This window comes from Panthera pardus, unplaced genomic scaffold (genome assembly GCF_024362965.1).
Source record: "Panthera pardus isolate Hobbes unplaced genomic scaffold, ASM2436296v1 HiC_scaffold_10, whole genome shotgun sequence".
NCBI classification, from domain to species: domain Eukaryota; kingdom Metazoa; phylum Chordata; class Mammalia; order Carnivora; family Felidae; genus Panthera; species Panthera pardus.
Window position 1 is genome coordinate 111,441,956 of NW_026526655.1, and position 12,070 is coordinate 111,454,025.

Here is a 12,070-nt window from a genome sequence, read left to right on the forward strand (position 1 = left end):
ACATGACACACCCTGTGTCTAGGGGGGTTTTTGGACATGGGGACGAGGTGGAGGCCATCAGGCTGAAAGGAACTCATGGTCTTTGTCATTTTCCCTAGTCCTGACCTCTTTTGGGTCTCAACCCAAGGCTGGACTAGGCGACCCCTGAGTCCTTCCTTCCATCATTCACTGCCTGCACTCACCCCTGTTGTGTGGGATCAGCCATCACCACCACCCGGATCTCTGTCCTCCTTACACACTCCTGAGGGATAGGCAGCTTCACCAGCACCAGCTGTGCGCTCCCGCCCCCTCTCCACCCCACACACCCTCCCCCATGGTCCTGGCACCGCTCCCAGAGCCATCCAGAAGTTATTTAATCCTTACTTTATTCCTTTCCCACCATCAGGTCCTTGGTCCTGAGCTCAGAGGGGAGAGTCCCCACAACATTTCTGCTCTTCCCCACAAAACTGCTGCAGGGCAAAGCACCGGCTGACTTCACACAGTAAGTACTTGTAAGGGAAGCGTTCCATTAGTAATACAATTCGGTACAAGAAAGGCACTCTGTAAAAAAGGTTCTGTAAAACTGAGCCCTGCATCTGAGACTGGACTGCCACTTCTTCCAAGCCAGCTCGGAATCTTGAGTAGGAATCTTTAACTAGGCTCCGTGTGCCCAGCCCTTCCGAGAGCGTTGGGATTAAATCTGCCTGGGCGCTACCGGCTGCAGGGATTAGTGCACCCACACCTGTTCCTCTAAGGGCTTCAGACCGCCGCGCAGGCGTGCAGTCGCGGACCAGGAGAGACCATTGGGCGTCTGTACATCCTGGCAGCCCTGGCAGCAAGGCCTGAAGGATGTAAAACCACAGCGCTGCGGGGAGACAGACACACAGAGACAGAGACCGGGAGAAATACTAACAAAGCGAGACCGAGCGGGGCCCAGGCGGTGGCGGCACAAGGAGGCTGCAGTTCTCCGGGAGCATCCCCCACCCAGGCCCAGAGCCCTTCATCTCGCCCACTGCTTCGCTGGGGGCGCCTGCCTCTCTGGCGTGCTGGCTCCCGGCCCGGCTCCGCCCCCGCCTCAGTGCTCTCCGGCAGCTTAACCCTCGCCTGCCCGCCTCCTGCCGCAGCCGCCCAGCCCCTCCAGCCGCTGCGGGCGGGCTCTGGCCCTCCTCCTCCCCCACTTGGCGGGGACGCGCGGCGCCGGGAGCTGACCGTGGTGCTGAGCTCCGTGAGCGGCTCGGGAGTGGCTCCCGGCCCTGCCAAGGACGCTTACTGCGACACTCCCGGCCGGCCACCAGCGGTAAGTCGCTAACGGCCCTCCGATGTAGACTTGGAGGAAAGATTTGGGGGGAATTTTTGTGCGTTATTTCGCGCAGTGGACGGGCTGAGTGGAGGAACCAGGGTCTGCACCCTCTCAACCCTGCGGTGTCCTGCGTGGCTGATGAGGAATCTGGAGTCTGAGGGAGAAGACCCTTTTAGGTCTGGCTACGGGAGGGGAGAGACCCACTGCGCGCGGATGCAGGGGCTGGGAAAGAATAGATTAGATTCAAGACCGATTTTCTTTCAGTTGAGCAGCCCAGGAACACCTAGAGACTCCCTTTAGAGGAGGTGGGCCAGAACCTTCGCTCCCTAAAGGGCCCTTTGTCTCCCTGACGTGGGGGTTGGGTGAATTGGTGATGTTTTCACTGCGGATTCTATTTCTGCTTCATTCCCCAACCCACACCCACCCCATAACACGAGGCTTTCTCTCCCCACAATAGCCTTCACTCCATCCATCCTGAAGGTTTTGGCTTAGACAGGTACCTTCTACAGAGATAAACTATGGCCCCATATATAGTCTCTCACCCTGGCCCCAATGTCCTGGATGTCCCTGGGCAAGGCTCCCCTCTGAGGCTTTTTCTTTCTAATCACTATTCACCTCTTTGTATGTCTAGGCTTCTGGTTTTACTGGGTGTTGGGGGCGGGGCCGGAGAAGGCATGGCAATGCCAAAACTATTAGTCAAAATGTTTATATCTCCAACCACTTCTGTTACATATGTGTACCTGAGCGATTTTTATTTTCATCCATGAAACACTCAATCACTTTCATGTTAAAAAAAAAAGAAAGAAGAGCACAGAATTACCTTCCCAAAGGAAAAAAAAATTGTAGGCAGTTGAGCTAAAGTTATTTATCATGTAGAAAAGCAGCCATTAGAATTACTTCATTTGCTCAGTTTGTAATAAATCCATATGCAAGTGCATACTTTGTGTAAGGTGCTGAGAGGAAAGGTTTACATACATGAGCAGTCTCTGTCACTACTTTCAGCTAGACCCTGCTCTGGCTCCTAATCTGTCTTTTTTTAATTTTTATTTTTTTAATGTTTATTTATTACTGAGAGACAGAAAGAGACAGAGCATGAGCATGGGAGGGGCAGAGAGAGGAGACACAGAATCCGAAGCAGGCTCTAGGCTCTGAGCTGTCAGCACAGAGCCCAAAACGGGGCTCGGGCCCACAAACTGAGAGATCATGACCTGAGCCAAAGTTGTATGCCTAACCAACTGAGCCACCCAGGCACCCCTAAAAACTGAATATTAGCCATGTTACTCACCCTTGATGGCTGGATCTCATGGTGCATAGGATAAAAGCATGGTGCATATGCTCTCCATGGTGCATAGGATAAAAGCCAAGACCCTCCCTGTGATCTCAGGCAGAGTACAGTCTGCCCTGCCCATTTCCCACCTTCATCCGGCTGCTCTGGCCACCTGGGCCTGCTTTCAGAGTTTTAAACATTCTTCCTCCTTTGCTCCTCAAGGCCTTTCTGCAGGATGTTCCCTCTGCCTGAAATATGCTTCCCACGTCTTTTGCCTGGTTGTCTTCAGCTGTCTTTTAGATCTTGGTTAAAATAGCACATCCGTGAATCAGAGTTGATTAAATAAAGTACATGGTATGGTTCTTGTTCTCGTGGAATTTGCAAGTTCATTTTAGAGATGAAGAACTCGGTCCAGGGTCTTGGTGTCACTGAGAACTGTCTTAAAGAATGATGTACATAAATTATGGAATTAAAAACTAGACTCAGTGTTCCATTTAGGAAACTTAGATGTAAATATATAGCTAAGATGTCTCAAAAACATAAATACTTCATTTAAATAAGTAGTAGCTCACAGTTGACCACCATTGGAGTCCTGAATCTTAAAGAAGTTTTCAACCTCACTGGGGAGTTGCAAGACCAAGCAAGCACCAGAATGAGCAGCCAGTGATCCCTGAGTGTTATAGACAAGAAGGCACCAAACCAGGAAAGGGACAGGGCTACTTTTTCCTTTGGGGAGGGATGTGGCACGTGGTAGAGGATTCTTTCTCAGGTTTCATGCTGGGATCCACCTAGGGGGTCTTTAGCCAGAGAGTTACAGAGCAGAGTGTACATTTTTGCAGCTGGGAACCTGGACATATTTGGCCTCTGCCCTTAGGCAATGACAGTGCCAGCATCTGGCTTTCCAGATAAATTCCATTCTGTCCCTGAGAACTGTCATGGAAGGAGACTGCTCAGCTTGTCTCCAGTTGGACAGTGAGGCCTCTGACCCCTCAGGGTGTTCCCACCCATGTCACATATGGGCTTCACATTTCCAGAGAGTCAGGCTCTGATAAATTATTTTAATGTGGAATGTGACCAGATTGAACATACACTGGATTTTACATGATTGCTCCAGTGTTTTGCAAGTCTCTCATTCATTATTCTGGACATTACCCCTTATTGTCCCATCAATGTGCCAAAGTATTAAATGAACTCAAGAAATAGGTTTGGCAACATCAGTGACACTAAGTCACACAAGCATCTTTAGCAGTGACTGCTATTCTGAGAGGCTATTTTACAAGTTCAGAATGTGGTGAAATTTCTGGTTCTTCATGAGTTTAAATCAGTTCACTGAATTGAGAAATAAGAAATCAGCAGTTTTATTGATAGAGATCGATATCAAATGAACCACCTTAGTTCTTGTAGTTGCAAATTCTGCACACAGTGAAGTAATCTTTGTCATGCTTACTTGAAATTATTTCCAAAAGTGTGTTAATAAAAATATTTTTCTAACATAGAATAGAGATCTCATAATAAAATATCTCCAAAATTTCTTGTCATAGAAAGTATATGACCTTCAATTATAATTTTTCTGAATTTGTGTAAGCTGCACTTTTGTTTTTAATCTCCATTTTCATTGTGCTTTCAAAATAATTCATAAGAGCACATTTAGTATTTGATTTTTAAGTTTCCCATGAAGAAGAGTTTGGGTTTTTGGTTCACAGAATGTCTGTCGTGATTAAGAGCACATGACCAGAATCAGACAGGCTTGGTTTCAAATCTTAGTTCTGTCACTTACCACATGTCTGACCCGGGCCAATTGACGGACTTTTTTTGACCTTATTCTCTCTCCTTTGTAAAATGGAAGTTATGTCTCTTATATGGTTATAGGTGAAGAACTCACCTGGTTAGGTAGATGCAACCATGACTCAAATCTGCGTTCTCCAACTCCAGAGTCCAAATATTAACCACTATGCTGTGTAAAGAAAATTCATCAGAGCTAAGGAAGGACTTGTCTCAGCCACAGAGGACTGTGGTGAGTGATAATGGGATTTGCAGGTATAGGGTAGGAAAGGCTTGGACGCATGACACCTCATAGGAGGCAGAAAGGTAACTTGAAGCACTGTCCCACTGTCCAGGATGCTGTCACCAAGAGCTGAGCTGCTGCCAGAGCCAAGTCCAGGTTCTGTGGTTTTCCCTGGCATAGCACTTTCTCCTATCTTCCAGCCAAAAGTCCCAAGTGTCCCCCTGTAGGGGAGGAAGTGCTGCCCATGAGTGGGAGTAGGGTTGAGGCCAATCAGCTTGTCCCTGTGAGCCCCTGCAGTGGCAGCTTTGTCACCACTTCTCATCTTCAGCTTTAATGTTGTCACCTGGGCTGTGAGGCAGCCCCTCTGTTCACCTCCAGGTCTTCATGTCTAAGCATTTGAGAGACTCCGAAGCTGACCCTGGTCAGCTCATAACTGTCAAGCAGCTTTCTGAAGGTAGCTGTAAAGCTTCCTGGGAAGTGGGTCTGAAAGGCAAGCAGGCTGACAGAGCCACTTGCCTTCACACCTGTGGTGTGCGTCCCTCACAGGCTGTGCACCAGGGGCGGGGGTGGGGAGTGAATTCAGATGCTCCCTATGGAGAAGTCCTTATGAAAAGCCAAAGAGGGGCACCTGGGGGGCTCAGTTGGTTAAGCTGCTGACTTTGGCTCAGGTCATGATCTCACAGTTGGTGGGTTCAACACCCATGTCACATGCCATGTGATGACAACTCAGAGTCTGGAGTCTGCTCAGATTCTGTGTCTCCCTCTCTCTCTGCCCCTCTCCTGCTCTCCCTCTCTTTCTCTCTCTGTCTCAAAAATAAACATTTAACAAAGTTGTTTTAAGAAGAAAAAAAAAAAAGAAAGTCAAAGAAACCATCCCCAAACTCTCTCTTCTAGTCTTTCCCTCACCAGACTGACAGGACTGACCCACAGGTCACTCACCACTCCCAGCTGCTGGGACAGACTGAGCTGTGAGCTGGGTACCTGTGAAGACACAGCAAGGGAGAGTCTGGGGAAGTTTGCAGGTGCCCTTGGGCATCACCTTCTTTTGGTCTGGTCTTGGGGGTCTCCAAGCTCACCCCAAAGGCCACATGTTTAAAACTAGAGCCTTGCTTCCCTTTTTCAAACCAGCTCTTAGCACAGGCCCCTTCCTCACCTTCACTCCACTCCCACTTCCTTACCGTTTCCCACTTTTCTTTGTCTGGATCAGTATTTACTGTTTCCTCATTGTTGATGACTTTTCTCTCTTTATTCAGCTGCCAAATCCTAGCATTTCTGCCTTTGAAAGGTCATTATAACTTTACCTCTCTTTTTCATGACTTTGACTGCAGTTTCCATCTGGATCTTATCTCCACATACTCAGACCACTTTAGTTGCCCTTTGTGAATCTTCTCTGCTCAAAGCTTCTCTCCTAATTTATTCTGTCCTCCACTTAGATATCAGATAAATGGTCTTAGACCACCAAATTCATTATGCCACTTTTTACACCCACCCACTCACTCAGAAGACTTTTATAGCTCTTCATTGATCTCAGAGTAAGGCCATACTCCCTAGCAATGCAAAAATGGTCAAGTTAAAACTCCTATGTGGCTTCCCCCTCCCATACCAGGACAGACATCAATAGTCAACCACAACACCCTTTCCCATTGAACTCAGACTGGGCATTCATCTGGATGGCACTCTAGATGGCATTCCAGGCATCAATGCCTCTCAGTTAAGATGTGCATAGAAGGTGATACCTGGATACTCTCCAGCCCATCATGTGTTGTGTCTATCTAAACTGTCTGATCCTGGCCTCATGCCTGCCTCCTCTCTTTTGCCTTCTACCATGATGCTGTCTCTCTTCTCAGTGCTCAAGCTCAACATGCACCATTAGATACTCAGCTGTGCCTTGCTGATGGTCTCTGTGTAGACCAAGTCTTACCTCCTAAGACAGATGCAATAGCTGTGAAGGGCAGTGTATGTGTCTCCCCTTCCAACTGATGAGCTACTCCATCCAGCCCAGGATACAGGCTTGGGTTTCCCTTTGAGTTTTGTCTCTTAGATGAAGTCAGGAACTTATTTGTTGAATCCTTTCCTCCACCACTTGAAAGAGCGATGATACTTCCCCCGTGAGGATGGGTGCTATTTGTAGAGTGCCTGGGCATAGAAATGGGAATCTGACTTGGCCAGGTAAACTCTGAGATGATGCTTGGTTGAGTTGAGAGATCACAGACACAATAGAATCAGACCCCAGTCTGTCCTCATTTAGGCTCCTACTATGTGACTTTAGGCATGTGACTTAACTTCTCTGGGATCAGTTGTCTATGGAGCAATGAGCAGCCCTGGGGCAGTGAGTCTGGGTGGGGCCATCCCATCTCCCTCTCTCTTACCTCTGAAAGGATCCAAGTTTAGATGTCAGAGTTCAGCTCCAAAGCAACTATGTAAATAGGGACAGGCAGAGGTCTTCTAGAACCATAGGCCTCCATCTTGGATACTAAGTGCCTCCTGTTTTCCTTCACAGCAGCCTGGGGCACTGGCAGCATGGAGCTGAAGAGAGGAAAGACCTTCATCAAATCCAGCCTGCAGATTTCCCATGAGAAACCCCCAGACCCAGCAGCCACTGCTCCAGTCAGGGAGGATGCAGGTCCCTGGTCAGACTCACCAGGAGGGCAACAGCGGCCCTACAGTGAGAGAGCCCCACAGGTTAGTCCCAACGCTCAAGGATATGACAGATGCCCCAACAAGGGAGCGAAACCAGAACCCGAGGTGGGGGCTACAGCCTTCTGTGGGGCCACCTTCAAACTGGTACGAAAGAGCAAGACTCATGACAGTGTGCCTGGGGCTGGCAGGGTGAGTGCCACCACAGGGCACCTGGTGGGCAGCGCGAGTTTCCCAGGACCCTCTAGCAGCCAGCGCATGATTGACTACCGCCACTTTGTGCCCCAGATGCCCTTTGTGCCAGCTGTGGCCAAGAGCATACCAAGGAAGAGGATCTCCCTGAAACGACCTAAGAAGTGCTTTCGGAACCTATTCCACATTCGCAGAAACAAGACTGAGAACTTGGCCTCACTGGCAACCAAGAGGGAGAGCCTGTCCTCGCCTGGAGGCCCATCAGAGGCTGGAGGGCAGACAGACACAGGCTTCTTTCCCTTTGGTGAAGGACTGGGGCCAGATGGCCTATGTCAAGACCTATCTGACAGCGAGCTCCTGCCCGACTCTTCCTTTGACCTCTGTAGGGCCCTGTGTGAGGATGTGGCCTCACTCAAGAGCTTTGACTCTCTCACAGGCTGTGGGGAGATCTTTGCAGATGAAAGTTCCGTGCCATCCCTGGAACTGAACGAGGGCCTGGAGAGCCCAACTCAGGTATCACAGGCCCTTGAAAACAAAGTTCTTAGGGGCCCCTTCCAGGGCAGCATGGAACAGCTGGCATCACCCGCCCAAAATGAGATGTCTGACTTTGCCAAGTTCTGGGACAGTGTGAATCGCTCTGTGAGACAGCAGCATAGCACCCTACTGGGCCCATGGCTGGGGAGTCCCCAGGGGACAGATACAGACCGACCCAGGCTGGATACAGCTGGGCTTGCTGAGCTCCCCCTGTGTCCTTGCAGGGACCCCCACAGTGGCTCCAAAGCCAGCTCCATAGACACAGGTACCCCCAAGAGTGAACAGCCAGAATCTGTGTCCACAAGTGATGAAGGCTACTATGACTCTTTCTCACCTGGCCTCGAGGAGGATAAGAAGGAAGCTTCGAGCCCAGGCACACCTGCAGCTGCCTTCCCCCGGGATAGCTACAGTGGGGATGCCCTCTATGAGCTCTTCTATGACCCCAGCGAGGGCCATGTTGGCCCAAGCCTGGATGATGACCTGTGTGTGTCTGAGAGTCTGTCAGGGCCAGCACTAGGAGCACCACTGTCTATGTGCAGCTTCCATGTGGGGGCAGAGGAGAACTTGGCCCCAACACCAGGTCCAGACCTGCTCAGCCAGAGCTTTTTGCAAAGCTCCTGGAAGGGCAAAGAGTGTCTGCTAAAGCTCTGTGACACTGAGCTTGCCATCACCATGGGCATTATCAATTGGCTTCGCCGTAGCCCTGAGCTCCGCACCCCGCCTGCCTCAGCCCCTGGGGATACTGCAACCTCACCCAGGGGACAGACAGAGAAACTGGAAGCTGGCTCTGAGCAAAAGAGCCCAGGTCCAGTGAAGCTGGAGGGCAGGGGGCCTGGGGCTTCAGATGCAGGTAGGACCATTGTGGGCTCAGTACCCAGCAGGCGGGAGCTGTGGGCACATTCGCTTACCAAGGGCCTACTTGCTGGAGAGAGCAAGGTCCTAGCAGGGCCTGAGCGGGTAACTAGCTCTCTGTCCAGGGACACATCTCTGGAGTGTGTGCAGGTCTCTGGGGAAGGAGGGACACAAGGCTGCTATGAAGGCTTGTTCTCCCCTGTGGGGTCTGCAACCTCTGCAACAACAGACACTTGCAGCAAAAACAAAGTCCCAAACCTTTGGCCTAGCTCCCAGGAGCCCAGACCACCTGGGAATCTGGAGTATTTCCGAGGTTCTTGGAGGCCTGGTCCTGGGGAAAGCACCCTCGATGTAGAGCCCACCCTGACAGGCTGTGCGGCCCAGGTTGCAGCCCTGCAGATCCAACCAGACTGCCAGCCCCCTACTAAACAGCCCCCAAGGCAGGACATGAGCAGTGGGCTCTGCAGGCAACCTCAAACCAGGGGCCCTGAAATTCTGCTGCAGAAACAGCCTAACAGCTTCCCTAGCGTGGCAGTTTCATGTGACCTGCCCTCCCTGGGTAGTCCACTACACAGCTCACAGGACCAGAGGTGCCCAGGCCATGTTCTTGACCTCAGCCAGCTCAGGGTGGAGCACACCAGGATGGATGCCCAGTCTCGTGCCTCTGTGGAGGACCAGCCCCTGTAGCTCAACTCAAGGGCTGTGGAGCAGGGGCACACAGGGGCCAGCTGGACTTATAACCCCTCTTGGCCCTGCTACCCAGCTGAGACCCCGGGGCAAATTGCCAGGAATCCTGGACTTCACTTCCAAAAACCAGCACGAGTGAACCCCTTCTGCAAGTGTCCCAGAAAGCTTCCTGGACCATAAGGGCCTCCCCTGAAACCAGCTGGAAGTAGGGGCCCTAAGCCAGCCATGTTTGAGCCTCACGTGTAGCACGGACCCCCAGTCACCAGGAACTGCATCTTTGTGGCCACATTCAAGAGGACTTAAGACCCAACTTTCCATCTTTGTCCCTGATGTAAGGACTATTGGGGGGTAGGAGGTGGCAGGACACAAGCAAGTGGAGCAGAGCATTTTAATATGGAGGCATCTATGCCTGAACCCACCAGCTCAGCCAGGCCAGATACTAGGTAGCCTAAGGCCAAGGACAGCTGAAAAGCTGCCATTGCTTTCAAAGTGTGCCTCACTGATTTCCCCACAGAGAAATGAAGACTCAAAACCTAGTTGGCTAAGTGGCCACACCTGGCTTCTCCTTATACAGCATGTCATAGAGAGGAACTCAGGCTTGAAACTGATGGGAAGATAACAGAACATCCTGTAAATGGGAGGTAGAGGGAGCCATGAAATCTGCATAGGGGGTTGAGAATAATAATAAATGTGTGATCCAAGGCTTAGGGGTGGGATGCAGAGAATGGGATACAGGCAGGATAGGGGGCCACGGATGAGCTCAGGAATGCCCACTGGCCCCACACAAGCCTGATCTCTACCTCCAGGACAAGCAGCCACAATGTGCTGGGGCCCTGAAGGACTTCTCATGGGAGTAAGAAGCAGGACAGGTCTCATCTCAGTAAGAGCCTTGAATCAACAGACACCATGTGTTACTGTGCAACCTTGCCAGGGCTAGCCAAACCCTGAAGATCCTGTGGGTGTTGGTGAGTTCTCAATTACAAATCAGCCCGACAATTTCCCTAAACTTTCACTCTCTAAATGAAGCCAAGGGTGGCAAAATATTCTTAGGGAAGAAGTTGATTGATTCTTCGCAACTCTGCCATTCTCATCCCTCCACACTGTCAGCATCCTTGTCTCCCCCTTCAGGAAAACTTACCTTGGAATGAAGCTGCAACTCTCATCTTCCCAAAAGCCACAACAACATGCACAACACCAACTGTCCAGAATCTTGGAGTGAAAGGTGGCCCACATCTTCAGGAAGAGCAGGTGTCAGGATATTGGGTACAGCAACAGACCACACATCAAGGTTCTCTGTGATAAGATCCTACCTCACCTGACATGCTGCAGTGAGATGTAAAGGATGGCCACCACAGATATGAACCTGTTTCTAGAGGAAAGGTCATCAGAAAGGGATAGGTTAAGTGGGGATAGGGGAGAAATGCCAACCATAGGGATGCAGTCTGATAGCTGATCACAGGCTGGGGCCTCTCCTGATTGAGGCTTCATTTCAGGATAGAAAATGCTCTGCCCTCATTAACAACTGCTTAGTGGAGCCTACTGTGTGCTCCTATAGGCTGCTGACCAGGCCTATCCAGACCCTGGACACTGAGGAAAGACAGGGCCAGTCTTCCTGGGAAATCACACATGATGCTTCCTCTCAGGACCTCCACAAATGATTAGTGTTATTGAACTGTGCTGGGAACAGGTTACATGTGGAATAGTTTATCTCATCCCTGCATCAACCTGGATATAATTGTTGTCATCATTTTTCAGATATGGAGACCAAGGCACAGAGTGCTGATGTGACTTGCCCATGGATGCACACAGCTAGTGTGAGGGGTTGATGGGGTTTGAATCCCACACTTTGACTCCTAAGGCCCAGCTCTTCACGAGGCTCTAGAACTTCTCTTGCCGAGCTCCTGCAGCAAACACCTCTTTCAAAGCCTTCACTCCTCCCTTCTTTCAGGGCACAGATGTCTGAGCACTGTCTGGGTGCCAGCCACATGTCCCCCTGTAAGCAGGCTGAGTATCTCATTCAGTCATGGCCCTTATCACTTTGTACTGCACCTGAGCAGAGCAAGTCCTCAGTGCATATTTACTTGTTCAAATAATGAATTATCAAAAGGTTGCTCGTGGTTTTCTGATTTTTTAATTAAATGTGAGTCTTGTGTCTGGAGAGTAGCAGAGTTAAGGTTTTACCTTGGCAGAAGCTCTGATGGAACATTTCCTTGATGTGATGTGGTGACTGGTGGTGATGGAGGCAAATCCAGCCAGCTCCAAGAGCGCTGGGAGAGGCAGGAACTGAGGAGGTTCAGGCACAGTCAGGAGGGGCCTAGGGTCAGGATGACAGGACAAAAGTAGACCCAGTACCCAGAGGTTATGGTGAGGGTAGTCTACAGTGACACACAGCAGGGCAGGACAGACAAGGAACAGGTCCTGCCTCCTGAGAGAAACCCCCAACCCAGTGGCTCTCACTCTGGGAAGCATCTTAAGCAATCCTGACACCCTAGAAATTCTCATTCTCAGCAATGTTGGGGAAAGTCCCAGCAGTGGCCTGCTAGGCACCTTGCTGGGAGAATGGATGAGGCGCTTCCCTTTCTCTTGTGTCCAGAGGGTCTGAGGAAGCCAAAGACCA

General features: G+C 50.5%; 1 protein-coding gene across 1 annotated transcript; it reads left to right on the plus strand.

Annotated features, from left to right (window-relative positions):
• Positions 1 to 712: 712 nt before the first annotated feature.
• Positions 713 to 11,563, plus strand: AMER3 (APC membrane recruitment protein 3). Its single transcript, XM_019469513.2, has 2 exons — positions 713 to 1,276; positions 7,052 to 11,563. Exon 2 carries the CDS (start codon positions 7,072 to 7,074, stop codon positions 9,451 to 9,453), a length of 2,382 nt encoding a protein of 793 aa, XP_019325058.2. The 5' UTR covers positions 713 to 1,276; positions 7,052 to 7,071; the 3' UTR covers positions 9,454 to 11,563.
• The last annotated feature ends 507 nt before the right edge of the window (positions 11,564 to 12,070 follow it).

Coding starts and splice junctions, on each gene's coding strand:
- AMER3 (XM_019469513.2), top strand. CDS start 7,072: ATGGAGCTGAAGAGAGGAAAGACCTTCATCAAATCCAGCCTGCAGATT.